General features: G+C 31.9%; 1 protein-coding gene across 1 annotated transcript; it reads left to right on the top strand.

The window, feature by feature from the left end:
* Nucleotides 1-19,915: 19,915 nt before the first annotated feature.
* Nucleotides 19,916-20,961, top strand: LOC127074660 (protein SMALL AUXIN UP-REGULATED RNA 12). The gene has a single exon (XM_051016001.1). The coding sequence runs from the start codon at nt 20,291-20,293 to the stop codon at nt 20,606-20,608; it is 318 nt and encodes a 105-aa protein (XP_050871958.1). The 5' UTR covers nt 19,916-20,290; the 3' UTR covers nt 20,609-20,961.
* Nucleotides 20,962-25,385: the final 4,424 nt, after the last annotated feature.

The raw sequence follows: 25,385 nt of genomic DNA, 5'->3' as shown, positions 1-25,385 counted from the left end.
AGAAGCTATTTAATACGATTTTGCCACGAGAGTGGGAAATTAACTAAGGTGAGAACCAACAATCGCGACAGCGTGAGGCTCGAGCTGGATAGTAAAAATTAGGCATTGAGTTTAAAAACAGCGAGAGCACTCTAAAAGCAATTAGAACTTATTTATTTTCAAAAAGTAATTTTAACTTCAAATGGGACAACGAGAGCGTACATTCTGACTAAAGCTATAGGCCGAATCAACAATCACGAGAGTGTGAGATAAAGCTTTTTAAATAAATATTTTCTACTGAGAGATATTTGGCATTTAAACTATTCACCGGTGACTTATCGAATCCCTGACAATTAATGCGTTGCATACTGATTCCTTCCATCAATTATTTCTTAAAACTAAATTTCCCCTAGATTTACTATTCTGCATCCGAACTTCTACTAATCATTCCCTTAGCTAAACATAGTGACGTTAGTAACACTAGTTGGACCATAGGTCCCTGTGGGATCGATATCTTTTAAAACTAAAGCGACTGGACTGTGCACTTGTAGTCAAGCACCCAATAGACTATATTTTATATATAGTCACGACAAGCATCAGTTATTAGTCATCAAAGATGATTTCTTAGAAGTTTAATCCTTAGCAGCTGAATCAAAAGGTGTATCCTTATATGCTTATGTAGGTTGATTAACCTCCCTACCAAATTTCTTGATGACATTAAGGTGGATTTAAGGAGATATGGAGGAATGAGGTATTGTATATTTGATGCTTGACACGAGGTTGGTTGAAGGATTATCATGTAGAAATTTGGGCATTAGCATTTTAAGGCTATTGGACAAAGAAAGTAATAATTAGAATAAACTCACTTTGGACGCATCAACGTCTTGCTGTCTTGACTTCCTTTTCGCCTTTCCCTGGGTTGGCCCGTTTCTCCCTTTTGCCTTGGGGGTAGGGGAAATACTTGGACTAGGTGAAACCTTTTTGGAGCCAGCCTCAGTAGTCTTTGGTTTCTTCTTCCTTATGTGAGTTTCAAGGTAAGAGTTTTTGATGGGAGTGGTTTGAGGTTCACCATCATCCTGGATATCAACAAGAAGCTCACACAAAGAAAAAATCAAGTAAGGTGTATATATTGAAAAAATAAATTCAATTTCAGATACTAAAACAAACATGTGTCTCTTTGACTGGAGTTGCTTCGTCCTTGATCTTCTTTTTGGAGTCCACAACAGTACTGGCAACATCCTTTGTCCTTTTCATGTGTTCGACTTCTAGAAACATGCAACAAAAAATATATAAGAGGACTAAAATAATAATAAGATAAGTTAGTCTTAAATATCCTTTACTTTCCTCACCTTCATGTATAGGGGATAAAACTCTGACATGATCTATGTCGACATGAAGGTGTCCTTTGAAACTGTATATATCATATTTAGTTGGAACTACTTGTCTAGCAGGTTTTAGGATTTCGTATTGGAGTTCTTTCAAAAACTCCCCACAAACAAACCACCATGGAAACATAGGTGGAAAAGCCAAAGCCAACTCACTTCTAGGAAAAGGGTGAAACATGGGAGGATAATACTTTAATGCAAACTCGTACTTATCCTCCATATAATTAGGAAACTTTAAATTAGGAAGTTTCGCCAATATCTTTTCCTTTAGAGTGACTGATGCTTCACGAATAGTCCGACTAAGATCATTGGGGTCATACATAGTTTTAAAATAGCGTTGGAAAGCTTGGATATCTTTGATATATATGTATCTACCTTTTTGGAACTTCTTCTACAAGAACGAGAAAGCATATGTTAGATATTGTGATAATGTCGCAACTTCAAGGAATTCTTTATCATGGTAGGCTCGCCACCAAGTGTCGAAGTCTTTAGTGCAGTAGAAAGAGGGTTGAAAAGAAAAATGGCGTAAGTATAGTACGATCAACATCATGTCAATTAATACACTCAATATATTCAATCTCTGAGTATTCTATGGGGTAAAGACAAAGTTCATTCTTTCGTCTGCAAAAGGACTTAGGCAAAGTTTGGCTAATTCCAAATTGGTGAGACACCAAATTAGGTTGGTAGCACAATATCCTTATGCCACCCTTAGAGATTCTGAGTCTGGTCGAAAGGAGTTTTGAGGCAAGGAAAGTTTCCCATATCTCCCTTGATTCAACTTCTTGTTCGCCATTAGCAAGGAACTTTTATGTAAACCACACAAGCCCATGCCTTTTATTCATAAAAGGAGCCATAGTAGGGGTGAAGTTGTGACGTTTAGTAAACATCATGAAGTATTATGTGAAAGTTTCTCGTTTTGTTCAATTTGGATCAACCGGAGTCATTCGAGCAAGTCGAATACCTTTGATGCACCTGTTTTTGAGATCTTCATCAGCACCATCAGGTACGTTAACATTCAAGGAAGTTTTGAACATGGTATTTATCCAAATTTGGAGCAACCAATAGGGTCCAATTAGTAACAAATTATCTTTAGGTTTAAGATTTTTTAGGGTTTCAATATCTAGACCAAAGGATTCATAAAGAGAACCTAATATCAATTGACTTAGACATATGTATCGTCCTTCATGCAATTGGTTATCCAAATTTAAGAATCTTTTGGCTACTTTCAAAGACTTACAGCAGAAAATGAACATTGATAACCACAATGCTAAAAATCAATATGTTCTTCATCGGATACTTCGTCAGTGGTAGTATGTGGTGGTCTTCGATGTATTTTCCAAAATTGGCATTGTTGGTATTGAAGTTAATGGTATCTTCATCTCTCTCAGTGGGGTCGAAAATATCACCAGTTGGGCGAACGCTGGTAATGGCAGCTACGTCGAAAAGAGTAGGAGTAACCGTTCCACAAAGAAGTTGGAATGTATTGGTTCTACTTGTCATACCCCAAAATTTTCCCTACCTCCTCATTCAATTTGCCTGGCTTATGGTTTTGATTATTTACATACATTTATGTATTTGATCATGCATTTAGGTTATTCATCAACATTTGCATATTGTAACAAATTTAGGCCAAATTTTCGACAATAATGTATTTATTTAGTTTAAGTGGATTTTCAAGGCGAATATTATTTGGTAATTATTCGGGTTTATTTCCCATATTACTTGTGGTGTGGATCATCTCTTTATTCAAGATTCATGGTTAGTAGGGGGATTGGAATGATTGTTACTTAATTCAGAAGTTTGCTTGAATTCAAAGAAAATGGCAAAGTTGGAATAAAAAGAAGATTTCATTCATCTATTGAAAATTCATGGTGTCATACCCCAAAATTTGCCTTACTTTTTCATTTCATCTGACCGTGGCTCATAATCCATTTGCATACTCTTACCCTAATCATCTATCATGAGACATTCATCTGCACTTGCATTTTTCAAATAAGACCATTGATTCAGAGGATTCTTGTTATTTATGATACAAAACATTGAATTGTGACAAGGAGGTTAATTCACGAGCTATGGTTTCTATGGTGCACTTATGAATAAAGCCTATGGAATCGTTATAATATACTTGACTTTGGATATGCACTCTCTTGACCTAAGTCTTTGGGATTCCCTAACTTTAGTCTAGACATGTTGATTATATTGGATTGCATCATGGACAAATGAAATTGGAGGTCATTTGCAAGTTTGACTTTGGTAAAAAAAGTCAATCATGGAAGATTAAATTTTTGTTGACCATTTTCTTATGAGGTCTTACATGATTAATTAATTAGCTTTTGTTATATGGATTCAAGACATGACAACTTACATCCAAGGATTCAAAAGGTTTAAGTTCAAATATTTCAAATTTAAAATTGGATGGAAAAACACTTTTCTTGGAAAACAAGTCATAAATTACATTCAAAGGGCAACGTTTCAATTATAAACATCCAAAATACATTACAAAAACTAAAATTACAAATGATACACAAAAAACCTATTTTTGACCTAAGTTTGACTATTGGTCAACTGTTGACTTTTGGTTAAACAGTTGACCAAAGTCAAACTAAAATCCTAAGTCCATTTTTTTCTTCATCCTCATGATTCATCATGTGATCCTCCAAGTTCTTAAAAATGTATTCCAAAACCTCTTCATGTTCTTCATTTCATGCCAACCTTGATAATCTCATGCCAAAACCACATTTGTTGTACTCAACGAGAAACATTTTGATTGTTCTTTGCTCGGATGACTGTTATTATTTAAATGTTACTTGCGAAAGGGAAAAAAGTTTTATATTAGTATGCTCGCCAAGAATTAAAACCCTTGTTCCTATGTATTCTTATAGTACAATGAGAAAAGCGGAGTTCCGTAGTTCATGGTAGAAAATATGAATGTGTTGGTTGATTTTAGGGAACAATGATAATGGTATCCTAAAAGTGTGTAGACATTAGCTGATTCAGATCCTTGTTTGAATGCTCTAAGCTTTTGGTATGACTGCTAAGGAACAAATTATAATAGTTCTTCTCTAAAAAGAAAGACAATTATTTTGAAAAAGGTTTGTGTGTGATAAAAGAAAGAGTTGCTTGAATTAAAAAAGAAATAGTTTCTTGAATTGAATGAGCATTGCGTGAAGTGTAGAAGAAATAGTGCAATGAGGAACGTATTGTTGAGGTATGTTAAGGAAGTATTATTTGAACCAAGATTGTGTTGTTTGGATCATAAGTTAGGTATATCTGAATCAAATAGTGTATGGCGTTAACCAATAAATGGCGTGCCCAATGCATAATTGTAGAATTTTACCTAGATCCAAGGATCAAGACCTACAAGAAGGGGGTTTCCATAGCATGAAGCTCCACAGGGAAATGTATGAAGGATTTCGATAGTTTTCAAGTTCAGGGATCAGTTTGGTGATTTTTGAGAAATTTTAGTGTTAAGTGACCTTTTGTTACCTTTGTGGTATTTTTGAGTAATTTTGAGTCAAGCCTCCAACCCTTAGAGTTCATTAGAGTTATCACATGTGAAAGGTTGTTAGTAGATCAATTTTTAGCACTTTAGAGTACTCTAGAGTCATTTTTAAAATTTAGGAGTTATTGCAGAGCTGTTTAGAGTTCTTTAAGAACACTGTTGAGTTATACATATGAATTGTTATAACCTTTGATGAACTATGAGTATATAATAAAATGATAAAATACTCTATTGAGATGTTTTGAGCATATTGGTGAATTTTTAACAGATGAGTAATAATACACCTTTACTCAGTTGTTGATAACTTTTAAGTTATAATATAATCATTAATATTAATTATATTTTGAGTTGAGTAATTCAGAGTAATTACAACGAGGTGATTGACGAATTTATAGTTCAAGAGAGGAACCTGTTTGAGTATGAAATTCTGAGAATGATTGTGGCGATTGTTTGAGTTCTATTATTTTTTTTATGCCATTATCATACATACATATATATTGGAGTTAGGTAGGAATTTGGTCCAATAATATTAGGTTCAAAGAGAAACCATGACGGTCTCATGTTCGGATAGGGACACGGTTAGGAAAGGAACCAGGGACATGGATAAATTAGTAACACACCTCTGATGCCCAAAAATCCGGTACCACGTGCATATTGGAGGAGATGTTAGTGAATTTTGCATTTGCAAAACTATATTGTTGTTGTTGCTGTGTGAGAATGATCTATATATCTGTATATTGTCTTGCTATTTACTTTCACCGCTAACATTTGTAAGAATTATTCTCACTCCTTTCTTTTTGTTTGTGCGTGGATTTTATGCCCATGTTGCAGATACAGGTAACATGTAGTCTTGTTGTGTTAGAGAATGGTTGGCATTACATTCTTCTTTGTTTTTTTATTTTTGTTTAATACCATTCGTGTCTCTCTGGTATTGTAACTCAGGGGATGAGACGTTGTTTATTTTATTTGGATTATTGTTGATTTATCTTTTGCAATTGATGTTTTAATTGAGTAATTTTGCTTATGAGACCATGTCAAGGTGTTGTTTAATGTTTTTATATTTCCACTGTGAGTTGTTTAATTTAATAACACATGTTTTATTTGAGAATGTGTGACACCTTTGGATGAAATATACTCTAAATTATTGTATTATTTTGTGAGTCAGGAAATAGGGTGTTACACTCCTGCCATTAGGTGTTATCATTGTAAGAAGGAGGGTCACACAAGAATGTTGTGCCCCGAACGCCTGAATAACCATGGAGGTAAGAGTAATGACAACATAATTATTGTGCAAGATGATTCTGAATCATCTGATGTTCATGTGGTTTCAAGCAGCGACTCTAGCAAGGAGTGGATTATGGGTTCATGGTGTACTTGGCACATGACTCTAAATAAAGACGTGTTTGATGAATTATGTGATCAAGATGGTAGATCAGTGCAGTTGGGAAACAACAAAGCCTGCAAAATTGAAGGTATTGGATCTGTAGGATTCAAGATCCACAATGAGTCAATAAAGCTGTTAATTGGTGTCAGGTATGTACCATATATGATGATAAATTTGATCTCTCTTGGTGAAATCGATAAGAAAGGATATGTTTTCAGTGGAGAGAAAGGTATCTCGAAATTCATGAAGGGGTCGAAGGAAGTCTTGGGAGGCATGAAGAAACAAGGCTTGTATACACTTTAGGTTGAGGTTGTAAGTGGATCAACATATTTTACCTCCACAAAGCCTGTGTCGAAGATAAAACCGTGGCACATGAGATTGGTCTATGTCAGTGAAAAAGGTCTTGCCGAACTGAGGAAACAAAATCTGCTAGGTGGTGACAAAGTCAAAAAGCTGGAGTTCTGCAAACCTTGTGTGTTTGATAAATCCTACAGAGTGAAGTTTATTAAAGACAAATAAATAATGCATGAATCCCTTGATTACATTCATGTTGATCTTTAGAGGCTTGTAAGGAACCCTACACACTCAGGTGAAAGGTATTTTCTATCAATAGTTGGTTATTATTCCAAAAAAGTCATGGGTATTCATCCAAAAGACTAAGGATGAAACTTTTAAGAATTTTAAAATTTGGAAGACTCTGGTCGAAAATCAGACTGACAGGAAGGTCAAGAGGTTGAGAACTGATAATGGCCTTGAGTTCTGCAATGAAGCTTTTGACAGTTACTATAGTATGTATGGTATTACAAGGCACAATACTACTTTAGGTACTCCTCAGCAAACTGGCCTAGCTGAGAGATTCAGTTGAACAATCCTGGAAAGGGTTAGATGCATGTTTGTTAGTCTTGGATTGAAGAAGGTGTTTTGGGTTGAGGCTGCTGTGACTGTCTCGACTGCCTTGAGGATGAAGACACTTGAAGAAGTTGGGTCAGGTCATCCACCAGATCTCGAGAAACTTAGAGTATTTGGTTGTGTAGCCTATGCTCACATTAAGTAAGACAGGGTTGAACCTAGAGCTCAAAATGCATGTTCTTGGGGTATCCTAATAGAGTAAAATCATATAGGCTATGGTGCCTAGAACCAGGTCACAAGAGGTGTATCACAAGTCGTGATGTGGTTTTCCATGAAGTTGAAATGGTGTTTAAGAAAAATGATGATGTTGGTCAAAATGCAAAGATCTCTGAAGAAGAGTTGAAATAGGAAGAGATTCATGTTGAGGTGAAGCATATTAATGCTGAATTGAATAACCCAGGTGAAGTCGAAGAAGAAACACAAGTTGCTGATTAAGATGAGGAGGCTGATAATGACTACCTACTGGAAAGAGACACGTCAAGAAGAGTCATCAAGCCACCTCAGAGTCTTGGTTATGCACATCTCATAGCGTTCACCTTAATTTCTACTAGTGAGGTACTTGATGAAGAACCTAGAGATTACAAGGAAGCTATGAGGAGTCGAAACAAGACTGGACGGCTAAAAGCCCTGGAAGCCATGGATGATGAGATGGAATCTCTTCATGATAACCACACTTGGGAGTTGATCGAGAAACCTATTGGAGCCAGGTTAGTCAGTTGTAAGTGGATTTTCAAGGTTAAGGAAAGAATCGAAAGAGTGATGTCGAAGAGATTTAAGGCAAGGTCGGTTCCTAGGGGCTTCACTTAGAAAGAAAGAGTAAACTTCAATGAAATGTTCTCAACTATTATAAAGCATAGATCCATTAGAATATTTTTAGTCATGGTGGCGAAGTTCAACTTAGAACTTGAACAAATGGATTTAAAGACGACCTTCCTTTATGGTGATCTAGATGAAACAATCTTGATGAGGCAACTTGAAGGATATGTAAAAAAGGGCAAGGAGGATTATGTGTATAAGCTTAATAGGTCTTTGTATGACCTGAAACAATACCATCAATAGTGGAATATGAGATTTGACAAGTTCATGGCACATTTCACTAGGAGCCAGTTCGACCACCGTGTTTACTTCAGATTTCAACATGGAAGTTCACTTGTTATTTTGTTGCTTTATGTGGATGATATCTTCATAGAAATAAACAATGTCGAGGATGTAATGAAGGTGAATGTTGAAATCGTTAAGGAGTTCGACATGAAGGATCTGGGAGATACCACCAGGAATCTTGGGATTGACATCCAGAGAGATAGAAAATTGTCAAGATTATGCTTATCTCAAAATACATACATGAAGAAGATTCTCGATAAATTTGGTATGTCGAATTTAAATCTTGTTATAATACCGACAAATCCTCAATTAAAGCTTAGTATGACTCAAAGAAGTTGAAAGAGCCTATATGAATACCATTCAATATGATAGTATAGTAGGTTATTTGATGTATAATATGGTTTGTACGATGCCAGACATAACATATATAGTGAGCCTTGTAAGCAGGTATATGGACAATCCTGGGAAGATACACTGGAAAGCTTTGAAGTGGATTATGAGATACACAAAGGATCCATAAGTAGAGTCCTGGTTTATGTTGGAGCCATGAGTGATGGTGAAGCCAAAGTCGAAGAATTTTTTGACTCTGACTATGCTGGATGTATGAATACAAAAAATCTCTTTCTGGATATGTTTTCACTATGATTGATACAACAATCAGTTGGAAATCTTCTCTTCAAAAGGTTGTTGCCTTATCAACCACTGGAGCTGAATATATTGCTCTCATTGAAGTTGTGAAAGAATCATTGTGGCTTGAAGGGTTTGTTAAGGAACTGAAACTTCAAGGTCGAATTATTACTGTTAAATGTGATAGTCAAAGTTCCATACATCTGTCGAAGAATTGAGCCTATCATGAGAGAACAAAGCACATTGATGTTAGGCTGCATTTCATCAAGGAGAAAATCGAAAGTGAAAAAGTCAAAGTGATAAAGGCTTCGCCAGATCGCAATGCAACAAATATGATCACCAAGTCATTCTCAAGTAGCAAGTTCTTTCATTGTATGGAGTTTATAAAGTCACATGATGAAAGCTAGTTTATTCCCTTAATGTTGTAAAGTTTGTTCTAAGATGGAGATTTGTGGTATTTTGGATCTAACTCTAGTCTCGACATGGATAGTTTCCTGTTTCGACAGAGTTGTGCATGTTGTAGTCGAAGTCTGTTCAATCATGCAGGAGTCGAAGATGTGCGTGTTGTAGTCGAAGCATGTTCTAGCATGTAGTTGTATAAGTTAACTTGTTGCTTAAGTTAGTTTATTGCTTAAGTTAGCTTAGTGTTTAAGTTAGTTTGTAGTCTATAAATAGACTGCTATCTCAGATTGTTGAGAGATGGTTAAACATTGGTTGTTGTTATTCACTCGTGACTTTTTTCCCTAATTAGAAGAGTGAATAAAAAAATGGTTTTAACCTATTTTTGTTCTTCTTCTTCCCTCTTTCTCTCTTACGTAAAATTAAAAGGATTTCTTTTATTTGTTAAAAAAACTCAAATCTTTCTTAATTTTTTTATTCGTTTCTAGTACGGCGTTTATCACAACAACTAGATATCACACACATGAATATCGTAATACTCATTCTATATTCATTATATTTTAGTTATAATTTCAAAGATTAATATGTGTATCTAACGAAAATGCGCATAAGGATGAACTTAAGTTTCTCATGTTGAAAAAGATGTTCAAACAACCTAAATGCATAACTAATTTTGTCTTTACGTAGAATATTTTGAAAACAAGAGTAACATGGCCTCACATGCTTATTCTTTGTTAGAGCCATGGTTTTGCCTCTTCTTGACACTGATAAGCAATATTGTGACAACTCTCTCGTAGTTGCGGCTTTGTTTGGAAGATTGCTTTTGTTTGTAATTTTCAATACAAGAAAAAAACAGAATGTAGTTTTATGGTTCACTTTGAAGGGATTTTGCTATCCTATCGAGTTTGTGATCCCAAGTATACACCACAATGTTATTACTAATAATGAAAATAAAATTTGAGTGGGAATAGTTTAAACTTCCAATGACCAAATTTTCCTTGAATTCCATGCAAAAGTGATTAGTCTTACTCTCTTAGAACATAATGGAAACGTATCTTTCATAGGGCCTTGATATATTGATAATAAAATTTATGTTACGAAAAGTCAAAAGTAGTGATTCTTACTTTAGAAGCATTGGATTTCTCTTGGTTGATTACGTGCTTTGGTATAGGTTCTACTAGTCTTTCAGCTGCGCCACATCCACGGACACAATTTGCACCACACCATATTTTTTCTTTACTCCATTTCTCTTTTATATTGTTTACAATAGCAAAATGGATTGACTCCATATCATAATTACATAAGTAGTTGTAAAAATAAATCTCTAACACAACTCCTTTTATCACTCAAGTCCCTAGAGTCTCCTCACACTTGAATTTCATCCTCTTCTCCCGCCTAATTGAACCATCACTAAAATGAAGAGTATGTAAGGGTGACAAACGGATATTTCTGCTACGTAAAAACTTGCAAAAAGATAAGATGAAATGAGGTGAACAGAGTTGAGAGTGCAGGTATTAAACTCTAGTGCAGGTATTAAACTCTTGTCCGTCCCTCCAAAACGACAAGACAATAGAAATATGAATCACCTTACTTAAATGTTTAATATTTTTCTCATTCTAGTTGATTACGTTGGAATTACACTAAATTTGTGGAAAATTCCGAATCAATTTTGATGAGCAAAGATCAATCTTTTTGATTAATTACTCATCTTATTCTTCACTCTTCACTCGAGTGAATCAACCAATTTTAATTGCAAGAATATTCTGTTGCACACACTTCTTCGACATTTCGACATCTATACAATTTCAGCACGCAGAGCATTTCAACAACAACTAATTCTTGTTGAAATGATGATTTGACCCAAATACTTATACTTTCAACACATTAAAACTAATCATTCATATTTAAATTTCAAAAATAAATGTTAATAAAGATTCTATCTAAGACTAATCATTCATATTTAAATTTAAAAAATAAATGTTAATAAAGAGTCAACCTAAAACTAATCTTCATATTTAAAATAAGAAAATGTTAATTTAAAAAACTATCTCAATTTAAAATTAAACTTTATATAAATTTCAATTTTATTAATGGCAAAATAATACTAATAGAAGACAAAAACTTTATGAAAAAATACAAATGTCAACACTAGGCACAAAAATTATCAAAACATCCTAATAAAAGCACTAAAACAATCACATCACAAACAAAGTAGAACACACTACAAATGAACCCCAAAAAAATAAGAAGGTCTTAGAAACTACAACACAACATAACGCCACCCAATAGAAATCAAACTAGAACTCAAGGTAAAGATCCATCTGCACCAAAATAAACTCGCAAAACATTAATGAACCACTAAACATCATAAAAACAGATCAAAACTCTTGATTCAATATTTGTTCAGATATATGATAAGATTTTGAAGATAGACGATAAAAGAGATAAAAGAGCAAAAGTTCAACGGATCTATTAATGAACTAATTCCAACTCAATAAAATACTCTAATCCACACCCTCTTTCAAAATTTAAATTTACTAAATCTACCCTATTTGCAAGTTTGAGGATAGGAAAGAGATCTCTCTCTTAATGAGACATACAAGTTGTGGGTAATTTAGTATACAACAAGATAGAAGATAATTATTGATAAAAGTGACAATCAAGATTGTTTTGTAAGTAAGGTAATGATAATAATAATAATACAATGCATTTGTATCAGTATATTGTCACAATTTTGATTTATACGGATTTCTAGTGAATGCAATCTTTCTCCTAATATATGGACACAAAGTGAGATTAAGCAAATTTTGTGAGATTTGTTTAATCCTGTCGATGATGCAGATGAAATGAAATCCTTTTGCATATAAATTGCGGGAACTATAAATTATCAGAGTTACTACTAAATAATGTGGTCGTAAGATGGTTAAACTTAACAACAGAGAAAATGCATGCTGCACTTTGAAGTAGTATTTAAATTCAGTATTGGCCTTAAGTTTTTCAAATGTGTTTCCTCTATTTTTTAATGATTTTTTCAAATGCATATTCTACAAACCAATAACAAAATACTTCAAATATTATAAATAGCATCAAAATAAAAAAAATGGAGAGTATTAATTAAAGAAAAGATAAATTATAAAAAAAAGTGTAAATGATGGACAAGAAAAGAAAACTACATTATAAGAATGATAAACATAATTTTAGAAGAAAAAATATAAATCAACAACTTCTTGTTCACTGACTTGGGCGTTTGAGTGTTAATCTTATAGTCTATTTTCTACAATATCAAAAACTCAAGTCCACCATAGCAAACACTATTTCGTCGTTCACCGAACTATTCTTGTTCCACCAAGGAACACTCTTGTCGACTGTAGTGATCGAAATCTGATTTTCGCAAATTTTCACGTTCATATCTCCTCTGATCCTAAGATCCAAACCTCCTCATTTAGAGCTTCAGATCTCCGTTTCTCTATTTTCTTCCTCAAATTTTGCAAAATCTTTTTCCAAAATAAGAACACCACTAACAAGTTAATAACAAAGAGATAAAAACACAAGTATTTTTATCATGGTTCACTTGAAACTCAAAGCTACTCCAGTCCATCCGCCAAAGTGATTTTGCCTTATAAACAAGGACTTAATCCACTATAATCAACATATTACAAAAGAATAACCTTCTTTGTATTCTCAAGGATCCAACTATACCATAGTCTCCTTAAGGACTCATAAAGAACAACCTTCTTTGTCTTCTCAAGGATAACCTCCTTAAGGAATCAAACAAACAGTTTGAATAATATTTTGTGTGTTACAAGATGCTTCTATACAAGTAGATTTTACAAAAATGAATAACAGATACTAAATGAAAAAATTGTGTACAAACAATTGATAGCTTTTCACAAAGAAAATAGACTTGTCAAAATATTGTGTCACCGACGTTATTCTTCAAGTCTCCAAGTCTCACTTATATAGCAGAAGAAGAAGAACGTTGGAGGGAAAAATGGAGAAAGCTCATAGAGTGATTGTCCACTGTTGGATGGGAGAGGAGTGATACTACGTACTGTCATTCGCCCATAAAATTAATGACATGTGTGATGTATAGTATTGTCCTTGCCCACGAAATCAGATAGCGGAAAGGATGTTTGATTTGTACTATGTACTATTTGATCATGTTCCCGTTTGATCTTATATTCAAGTTCATTGGCTTATGATGAAAGTTGAAGAAGCATGAAATGAAGAAACATAAAGTTGGATTCAGAAACTTCAGAATCTTTGGTCAGAACCTCGACAACGTCAGTAGTCTGGCTTGAGATCTTTAGTATCTTCAGAATCTTTGGTCAGAACCTTGACAACGTCAGTAGTCTGGCTTGAGGTCTTTAGTATCTTAAGAATCATCAGAGTCTTCAGAATCTTCAGTCAGCACCTTGATAACTTTAATCGTCTGGCTTGAGATCTTTAGAATATTCAACTACGTAACACAACTTCAGAAGTTTTCCATTCTTCAGAAGTTTGATGATCAGAGTCACGTCCAGAAGCATAACCTGAGAGAACATTGCAGCAACAACATAGTGTCTCCTCAGAAACTTCTCAGGAGTGAATCAGCATAGAAGGAGAAAGAACATTGCAGCAACAATAATGAACATCTTTCAGAATTTCTAATAGCTGACGCAGAAGCAGATTTGGAACACATGGTTCAGAAACTAATGATGTTGCTCATCATATATTCATAATCAGAACTGGTTGTTAAAGCTACACAATAAAAAATCATTAGGGTACCAAAATTATTCTCACACAAATACAATATTCTTATCATCAAAATTCAAGGTATAAATGCAGAGTCAAATCTTGTTCTAACAATCTCCCCATTTTTGATGTATTTTGATGAACAATTTTGTACAGGGTAATCACAGAAGAATACATCTTACAAAAGTACAAAGCTCCTTCTGAGTTGTATAATCCTATAAAGACAAAATCAGAATGAAAGAATATTTTTCTGATTAACCTTTTTGAAGTACCAGAGTGAATTTTCAGTTAGAATCTGGTTTATCTTCAGAAGTTGATTGATGTTGTCCAGAGCATTGATATGATAACATCATATTCTGATAAGCTTCACTTCAGAAGCTTTGTTGAGTTCTTTTGAAGAAACTTTAGAGTTGGTTATCTTCTTAAAAGAGTTAGTTATCTTCTTAAAAGAACTTGACTTTTCAAGTCTGATTACTATAGAGGAAACTCTTCCTTATAGATGGATGCCAAATCCATGATTTTCAGAAAGAACTTTCAGAAGCACTTGATGCTTAGTACTCAACGTTCTAGGTTCAGAACATGAATATTAGTTCCTTGAATCTGATTCTCAATCATCAATATGAATGATGTACAAACTCAGATAAAAGACCATTTCGTCAGAAACTGGTAGCTTATATTATGATCTTTGAAACTTGATAAAAACCTCTGATGTTTGAACAAAACCATTATGATTCTTGAAATATAACCCTGCAAAACATTTAACAAACTTTTTTTCGAAGTAGTTTTTAGGAGAAAACATATCCCATGTTTGGGTTATTAATTAAGGAATTTAGGTATCAAAACAAACACGAAATCTTCTCCTTAGACATGTTATGTTTCTTCCCCTTTGTCATCAATCAAAAAGACATAGACAAAAAATAATAAAATAAATAAAGAGAAACAAACAGATTTTCATTGAAAAGTCAAAAAGACAGAAAAATATACATCTGGTATTTAACAAAACAAAAGTACAAAGAACTAAAAGGAACTACAAATAAAGAGCAGCAAGTAAAAACATTAAAGACATACATACACACTTAGATAGAAATAAAAAGCATACACACGTGCAAATACATTTTTTAGAAAACTAAGGGTTTTGGAAGAAGGAGGAGATGGCGGAACAACTGGGTAATCATCTGGGAGATTAAAGGGATCTATCAAAGGATCAATATCATCTTCAAGACAAATATCCAAGTAGTATGCTAAAACTTCTGGTGGATCGATATTTGTGAAGATAGGATAGTTATCCGGCAGAATATTACTGTCGTTGATTTCTTCTTTGGATGGAGGAGTGCTTTCACTAGAGACTGGTCTAAGAGGAGATCTAGGCTGAGCTAGTTGCAGTTGTTGAAACTGTTGTTGAGCAACCATTGAAAAAGATGAAGAAGATGAAGAACAGTTGCAGAGAGGGTTGTTTTTGGTTTGAAAGATGAAAGTGTGGGGGTATTGTGCGCGTAGTGTGAAAATGTGAGTGAAGTGGGTTTATATAGAAAATTTTGCAATGATGACAAAATGGAAATACGTAGACATACAAGGAAGCGTAAGAGTTTAACCTAATTCCAAGAATTGTGAAACTCAATATGTCACGCTTTTATCACGCATGCTCAGAAAGTGAGTCAGCTGTCACCACTTAGAACCACACGAAAAACAAACGATATGACAACCATTTAATGCAACAACTGTTCATGAAAACTTCCTTACTTCAAAAATCTCACGCTTCAGAGTCAACAAAAAAACATTCTCAGAATCTAATCTAGAGTTTTGAAGACTTTAAACATTTTGACATACATCTTTTCATTCTGGACATAAATTCATAAATAAGTTTTTTTAGAATGAACACGAGTCTATCTTCAGCAAGGGGTTTTACAAAGATATCAGCTCATTGATGATCTGTATCAACAAATTTTAAATGAAAAATATCCTTCTGAGCATAGTCACGTAAAAAGTGATGTTTAATTTCAATATGCTTAGCCCTGGAATGCAAGATAAGATTCTTAGATAAACAAATAGAAGAAGTATTATCACAGAGAATAGGAATGTTACTCTCAGATATCTGATAATCTTCTAGCTGACTCTTTATCTAGAGTATCTGAGTGCTGCATCCGGAAGCTGCAATATATTCAGCTTTGGCTGTTGAAAGTGTGATTGTTGACTGTCTCTTGCTGGACCATGAGATCAAGTTATCTCCCTGAAATTGGAAACTTCCAGAAGTACTTTTCCTTTCTATTACGTCTCCAACATAGTCAGCATCAAAATAGCCTACTAATTTGTATTCACAAGATTAGTAGTACATTTTCGATACCTAAAGATTCTCTTAACAGCAGTTAAGTGAGTTTCGCTTGGATCTGATTGGAAGCGAGCACATAAGCAAACGATGAATAAGATATTAGGTCTAGAAGTGGTTAGATATAAAAGAGAGCCTATAATACCTCTAAAAAGATTCTAATTTACCTTATTGCTTACCTCTTCTTTCTCCATAATACATGTAGGATGCATTTGAGTCTTTGCTTGCTTACATTCTTATAAGTTAAACTTCTTCAGAAGTTCCTTTGTATATTTGCTATGATGAATGTACGTTCCATCTGAACGTTGATCAATCTGGACTCCCAAAAAGAATTTTTGCTCTCCCATCAGACTCATTTCAAATTCTACCTGCATTGACTTAGCAAAATCCTTGCATAACGATGCATTAGCAGAACCAAAAGTAATATCATCAACATAAATTTTCACAACCAGAATATCATTCTTGAAGGTTTTGCAAAAGAGAGTTGTGTCCACTTTCCCTTTGGTAAAATTATTTTTCCAAAAGAAAGTTACTTAGTTTATCATACCAAGCTCTGGGAGCTTACTTCAGACCATATAATGATTACTTCAGTTTAAAAACAAAGTCAGGATTTTGATAACTTTCAAAACTAGGAGGTTGATGCACATATACTTCTTCAAAAATATATTCATTCAAGAATGCACTCTTAACATTCATCTGATAAAGGATGATGTTATGGTTGATTGCGAATAAAATTAAAAGACAAATAGACTCTAACCTAGAAACTGGAGCAAAGGCTTCTGTATAGTTTATACCTTCTTGCTTACTGTAACCTTATGCTACCAATCGATCCTTATTTCTGACAATCTCGTCTTTCTCATTCAGCTTGTTTCTGAATACCCATTTGGTTCCAATGACATGGAAATCCTTTGGTTTCTGAACAAGATCCCAAATACTGTTTCTGATGAATTTATTCGGTTCTTCTTGCATATTATGAGAATTTTAAATAAGGAAAAGACTAATAACGTGAAGAAAATAATTGAGATCAAAAGTCAATTGGAACAAGCCCAAACCCTTTTGCAAAATGGTTTCTTCAACCAAGAATATATCCATAGTGTAAAACTCTGGTCAGATAAGCTTATGTAAGCAAATGACATTGAAGAGAAAGTTCTTATGAAAAAGTCCAAGATTAATTGGCTTAATTTGGGTGATTGAAATAATGTCGATTTCCATGCAACAACGATTAAAGAAAAAAACAACAAAAAAATGGGCATGCCCAATTTGGAAGATCTTCAGGGTAGAAAGCAGACTGAGTTTAAAGACATTGAAGGGGAAGTCATCGAATTCTACAAAGAGTTAGTGGGAAAAAGCATCCACTAGAAAAGGCATGTTGATATTGTGGCAATAAGATAAGGGCCCCAACTTCTAGAAACACATACAAATGTGTTCATCCAATCTTTCTCTGATCAAGAAATTTAGACAGCTCTCAAAGGCATAGGGGACACAAAAGCTCTAGGAATCAATGGATTTAATGCAAAAAATTTCAAGGAAACCTATAGTGTGATCAAAGATGAGGCAAGGGAAGAAATCTATGATTTCTTTCAACATAACAGAATGTATGTTGCTATTAATTGTGCAAGTGTTACTTTGATTCCCAAAACGTTAGAGGCGAAAACCATGAAAGAGATGAGGCATATAGCGCCTTGCACAAATATCTAAAAAATTATTTTGAAGATGCTCACTATGAGATTGAACAAAATGATAAGTGTTATTATGGATGAAAATCAATCTACTTTTGTACCTGGAAAAATCATTCATGACAACATTATGATAGCTCATGAAGTCTTGAGATGCTACAATAGGAAGCATATTTCACCCAGATGTGCTATTCAAATTGATATTCAACAAGCTTATGATATTGTTGAGTGGGATGCCCTAGAAACCATAATGCGAGAAATGAACTTTCCTTTACAGTTCATCAATTGGATAAAGGTTAGGCTAATGAAACAAAGTGTATCATTCAAGAAATCGAGAAAAAAGGTTGGAGAAGAATTACGTTGAAAGCAGCAATAGTATAAACCGCTAATGGTATTTGGAGAGCCATGAATGACAAAATTTTCTCTCAAAAGCCTATAGACATTAGACTAAAAGGAAGTATAATACAATATTGTCATTAGAAGTACATTGAATAGAAAGTTTAATAGCCATATAAATGTTACTACATTAAGCATAGTTTAGCCTTCTTGACTTTGTTGTTTTTCTTGGATCCTTTATCATCACATGTATTGATTGGTTTTGGAAATAATTTTTTTATCTTTCTACCAAAAAAAATATAAGCAAAGTATATATATATATATATATATATATATATATATATATATATATATATATATATATATATATATATATATATATATATATATATATATATATATATATATATATATATATATATATATATATATATATATATATATATATATATATATATATATATATATATATATATATATATATATATATATATATATATGTAATTTTTTATTTTTTATAATTATAAAATTTTATAAAATTTTATTTTTTTAATTTTCAAAACCAGAAACAATAAAAATTAAAAAAATAAGTGTGAAAAAAATTAAAAATTAAAAATTCAACTTATTCACGTCATTAAAAAGATTAAAAAAAAACATTGCCACATCAAAGATTTTGGAGATTAGGTTTTAAGAGGACAAAAACAAGGCAACTTTGATATCTTGAGGACAAAATCTAAACTTTTTATTATAATGAAAATTTTCAAAGTTTAAACATACGACAGGGGACAAAATGCCTACTAATCTTAAATAATTTGTATTTTTTTTAGCAAATTCAACTCTTATTAAGAAATCGATGAAGTACAAATTTTAGACTATATTTTCTAGTATTTATTTCTTAATTCACTTTGTATTAGCAAGATCCTATCATATTTGAAAACAGCTGAGTGCAAGAAATTTGTGTCTAAGTTAATATAAAATGTAAAATTAATAAAACAACTCTTTAGAGCCTTTGAATTGATGTAATTTTTCAACTTAATTTTGATCAAATTAATATACATTTAAATATATATATCAAGTGTTGAACTGTTTATGCATAATTATGTATTAAAATAGCACTTTTGTATACACTTAACCTTCAATTCATACACACATATTTTAAATATTTATCATAAATATATTTTTAATTTTAAAAATATTATAATAATATAAATTGAATTTGTAAAATCTCTCTAAATTTTTTAAATTCCTCAAAACCTTAATTCAATACCAATTTTCAGTTGTTTCATTGTCTCAAAATAGTTTTAAAAAAATCTTTATTTTTCCCTCAACCTTCAAACTAAAAGAATGGCCCACAGTGTTTATTGGTCAAGCAAGAGACAAAAGAAAGCCCAGTGGGGTTGCACTTGTAACTTGCTTTCCCTTCTAAATAATAAGTTAAAACCTCATTCCATCTTAATCTTAACCTTATGCTTCATTCTTTTGCCTTATCAAACAACATATGGTACCAACACACACCACTTCAATTTTTCATTTCATCACCCCACCCAATCTTCACCAAAATAATGTATTATATTACATATTCACGAAGGTTTGAGACATAAGAATATATTCCTTTCAAGGTCTCAGATTCAAATCCTACTCGACAGAGACAATTTCCTCTGATTGAGACTCATTGTCTTAGATTAGTCGGGATATCAAGTTTTGAAAGGCAGCTCTAATCCATTTGCCATATAGAAACAATTTAGGTACTGTCTGCTACATGTCCCCACATCCACGTGACTCTGTTTTCTCAAACTCTGTTTCTCTTTTCCACACTCCTCATTCTTCAACCATAAATAAAACCCTCTCTCATTCAACAATCACCGCACACAATCATTCAACACATTCAAAAGTTTCTATTCACAAGAGAGAGAAAAGAAACACAAAAACACAACAATGGCCATTAGAAAATCCAACAAGCTACCTCAACCTGACGTTATTATCAAGCAAATTCTTAAAAGATGTTCAAGTTTCGGCAAGAAACAGGGTTACAATGAAGAGGGTCATCCTGAAGATGTACCAAAAGGTCACTTTGTTGTTTATGTTGGAGAAAACAGAACAAGATATGTTGTTCCAATTTCATGGTTGCCTCATCCACAGTTTCAGTGTTTGCTTCAAATAGCTGAGGAAGAATTCGGATTCAATCATGACATGGGACTTACAATTCCTTGTGATGAAGTTGTTTTTGAGTATCTTACTTCATTGATCACATAGAAAAATATGGTTTTAAACTGCGGTCTTCAACTGCAATATATAATTTTAGGGTTTTTGGGAAAGTTTGCAATGTAACTGCGACCGTGACCGCAACTACGACTACTCCTTAAAACCATGATATGAAGGAAGGGTTTGAGTTTGACACATTTGATCATAGTGAGGTTTATCTATCTAAATCCCTTTGGCAAGTGATGGTTTCTGAGTTTGACCAAGGAAATGTTAACACTTCTACTTTTTTTTTTTCAATTGTAAAATATACATATATATGCTAAATGAAAATTTCATTGGCAGTGACATTTGTATTCTTAATGAGTGAAGATTTGTTCCAATGTTACAAAATTGTTCTGTTTTTACCTCATTTGCTTGATTTAGTTGTTTGATAATTAGTATTTGAAAGAAAGAGTTTCAAACATTCAAATTTGTCATCGTCAAAGTCTTTTTCTTGTTGGTTTACGGTTAAAGAATGTCATCATGCATGTTGAACTTGGAGTTCAAAATTCCAACTTAAACTAGTACACAATGTAATGTAGTAAAATTCTTTTACCTTTTTGAGAACTCTCAAACAAGTATTATATTATTAAATGAAACCTTAAAATAAAGATGAAAAAACAATTATGACATCAACTTTAGGATTTGAGATGTCTTTGTATAATGCATTACAATTAGGGGTATCGAAATAGGTCGGGTTTTGCTCCGATAACTCATTATTTTTAATGAACTGAGGCAAGATTTTTAACCCGACCTCATCCGTTTTATTCATCCCACCTAATTCTTTTATCAAGTATAGATTTAAATAGGACGTGCATGATTATTTACTATTTTTAAGAATAAAAAAATGGATTGATTCTGTTCGTTTGATCTTCAATTTTGGTGGACTGAGACGACGTTTCTAACATACTATATCTATTTTATCTGTTTTATTCCGCATAATTTTTTTAAGAAACTTTAGTGAGTAGATCCTGAACAGAACAACATACCTTTTTGTGTCCCTAAGAAGTTATTAGGGATCATTTACTTAATTACAAATTAAAATTTACAATGAGTGCTCTAAAATTTTGTATTAGTTAAAAAATTTATTAAAAAATAAATTAACGTGGAACCCATTTTTACATTAATAAGTTAAAATATGAATTATTATACTATTAACTCATTTTTAAACAAAATTAATTGTTTCAAATCAATTCACTCAAAATTAATTTTATTTTTACCATAAAACACTGTCAATTTTTAATTCAAAATTACAAATATAAACTTTCAATCACTACAAGTTGTAAGATATTCCACCCTATTTCCAAACATGTAGTATATATATATTCAATATCTTAAAATTTTGAGAGAAAATATTTTCAGTATTTTAAGCTCCAATATTAGTTCAACCATAATAAAGCTTCTCATTAATTATAACATGTAAAATATTAGTATTTGAAAGAAACATGAGGTGGATGACAAAACATTATCATTTGTAACTTGTAAGCTTCATTTTCTAAGGTCAAAGACAAGAAATTAGGTGGCACCAGATGTCATTCTTGTTTTATTCTTGTTCAGACTTGTTCCATTTCACTATCTTAGAATACCCAAAATGTAAACTGAAAATTTATTTATTTCTTATTGGCATTTTATGAAATAATTTGTGGGCTTTGTTAGTTAAGGTTATTGGTAGTTTGTGATTGATCATGCATGATACATAATTGATCATTATGTTACATCCTTCTCTATCTCTTTCTCATTAAAAGGAAAGACCAAGTTAAATGTATAACAATACAGCTAACATAAGCAATGGGAGAAGTTCCCGGAATCATCATTTTGTTGGGGAAATTTTGTACATGACATGGGATTTACTTGTAATCCTAAGGATCTTTGATCAAGACACTCAAACACATTTGAAAAGAAATTAAACAATAAACATCACACAAAAGTTGATTGTCATTAGACACCTTATCCACTTCCATGGAAATACTTCAATATAATTAAAATTATTATCATTTGAACTCAATTAGGAGTGACAAAATGAGTCAATCAACAAATGATCAATTATCATATATTAGAAAAGATAAAGACAGTACATTTTTTTTTTCAAAAACAGGATCGATTTTGGTTTGATAGTTTTAAAAAAATATTTTCTTTTGAATTTTCAAAAATAATTTTTATATAAATGTTTATAAAATATTTTAAAAAAATTCAAATTCTTTTTTTTTGAAATCTAAAGACTAATTTTAATATTTTATAAAATAAATATATATTATTGAAGATTAAAAAGATGTATTTTAAAATATGAAATAAATATTTTATAAAATAAAATAAATAAATATTAAAACATAATTGAAATTGAAATTTTTTTAAAAAGAAATATTTCAAAAATGATTTTTATAAAAAACTATTTGAAATAATATCAAATTAAGAATTTTCTTTTGAAATTCTGACGTACAAAAAATGTTTTAATAAAATGATTAAATACTTAAAATAACATTTTAAAGAATAAGTATTCAAATCAAATTTTCATTATAAACGTTTATGAAAAGTTTCTTTGTAAAAAAAATTTCAACAAAAATATGTAATTTATAAAATCATTTAAAAAAAAAACCTTAAACATACATTGTTTCACTTTTAAATTTTTTTTTATAGTATTATATATTTTTGTGTAAAAAAATTTTATAAAAATTTTTTTCATAAAAATTTAGTTTAAATTAGGGGTGGCAAAATGGGCTCGGACCAATGATTTAGGCCCTCATCCTCAAATGTGTCCGCCCCGCCCCGTTTTTTTCGCGGACTTTTGCGGGCACATGTATTTACATAAATTTTTGCATTTTTAGGCTTAAAAAGTGCAGTGCCCACGGGCTTTCATCGCCCCGCCCTCACTTTTTTGCGGGGTGGGTCTAAGTTTTAGGCCCACATCCTCAACTATGACCGCCCCGCCCCACCCCGTTTTTTTGCGGGCTTTTGCGGGGCGGGCCTAAACGGGGCGGGCATGCCCGTTTGCCACCCCTAGTTTAAATACGGCTACAAATAATATATTTATGACGAAACTTTCATCTCACTCAATAAAAAATCGATGTGTAAACTATAATCGCATCACATTTTTTTAAATACCATATATTATCTCGGTTTAGCTGAAAACTGATGGGTAAAGTATTTAGAGGACACACATTCGAACTCGAACAACTACATTTTAGCATATTTTAATTTTTCTTTATGACATATTACATCGGTTTTGTTGAAGACCGAGGGATAACGTATTTATATGATACGTCTTCGAACTCCAACAAGTGCATTTTATCACATTTTAATTTTTTTTATGATTTATCACCTCGGCTTTACTGAAAATCAAGGGATAAAGTATTTAGAGGACATGTCTTCGAATCCCGGATTTTTATATTTTATTGTCTCTTAATTTTTTTAAAAAAAATTTTGTGAACTCTTGGTTTTGCTGAAAACCGAGGGATAAAGTAACATATTTTTTATTTTATTTATTTATGATCAATTTGATGAAAAATAAAATAGTGAATCTTTGCGTTCATTTATAAAGTAACAATGGTCAAGACATTGACAAATCATCAATCCACATGAAACATTAACGATTCACGTGAAACTCTCACTAGCCAATCAAAACGTGAATATATCCATCTTGGATGCAAAGTGTTGAAATTTAAACTTAATATATTGAAAGTAATGATAATGAAAGCAAGAACAAAAAGTATTTTATGATTGGTTTAACATAATCTTTTTTCTAGTAATTCTTGTTAAAAATGTTTAATATTAGTTAGAAAAACATTAAAGCAACTTATTAATGTTAATTGTTGTTGTTCAAGTAAAATGTTTAATATTGTTTTTATTTTTATTGTTGAAATTTATTATTTAACGATTCTATTGATTTTGTTTATTTGTTGTCGTTGTTGAAATTTAATTTTCAAAGATTTCATGAAATTTATTGTTGTTGTTATTATTGTTGTTTTTGTTGTTGAGATTTAATATTTAAAGATTCTATTTATTTTATTTTTGTTGTTATTGGTTTTGTTGACAATGATGAAGATTTAGAATTTATCAACAAATTTGATGATTTGCATATTAAAATGAAAAAAAATGCAGTTGATGGGGATCGAACTCATGATCAGTGTCACTTTTTCCCTAGCTATTCAAAAATTGAGAGGATAAAGTGACATATTTTCATGTTGTCATTCGTTACCTCGTATGTGTAATCGAGGTTATATCTCATTCCCTTTTGAAATGAAATGAAGTTATTTGTAGTAGTGAAATAGTTAATTATAAAATGTTATTTTATGTATTTTAACATACTATTGAAACTTTTTTTTTAAATTAAAATTTTAAAAAATCATTTAATTTTGAAGTTATTTCAAATAGGTTTCATAAAAATTATTTTTAAAATATAACTTTTTAAAAAATTTGTAATCTCGACTATGTTTTGATCTTCAATAATATAAATTTATGTCATAGGATATCAAAATTAGTTTTCAATTTAAAAAAATTTGTAATATTTTAAAAAATATTTTTGAAAATATAAAAGAAAAATCTATTTTTTAAAAGTTAAAACAAACAAGTTTATATAAATCTTCTTGTGAGAAATGTTAGCAAACTCTATTTCTAACACCCTATTTCAAAATTTACATTATCCTTTAAAAAATATATATTTATAATAATTTCAAATTTTAAATTGATTCCCCTACAAGATTTTCCATACATCAATCATTTTGTTACATCTCATGTTGTAACAAACTACACTATGACTTAGACTCCAATCAATTGAAACTTTAGAGTTCGGTCT

The sequence above is a fragment of the Lathyrus oleraceus genome, chromosome 4, assembly GCF_024323335.1.
Source record: "Lathyrus oleraceus cultivar Zhongwan6 chromosome 4, CAAS_Psat_ZW6_1.0, whole genome shotgun sequence".
NCBI classification, from domain to species: domain Eukaryota; kingdom Viridiplantae; phylum Streptophyta; class Magnoliopsida; order Fabales; family Fabaceae; genus Lathyrus; species Lathyrus oleraceus.
The sequence above is the reverse complement of the archived record's forward strand: the minus strand, read 5'-3'. Positions and strand labels throughout refer to the sequence as shown.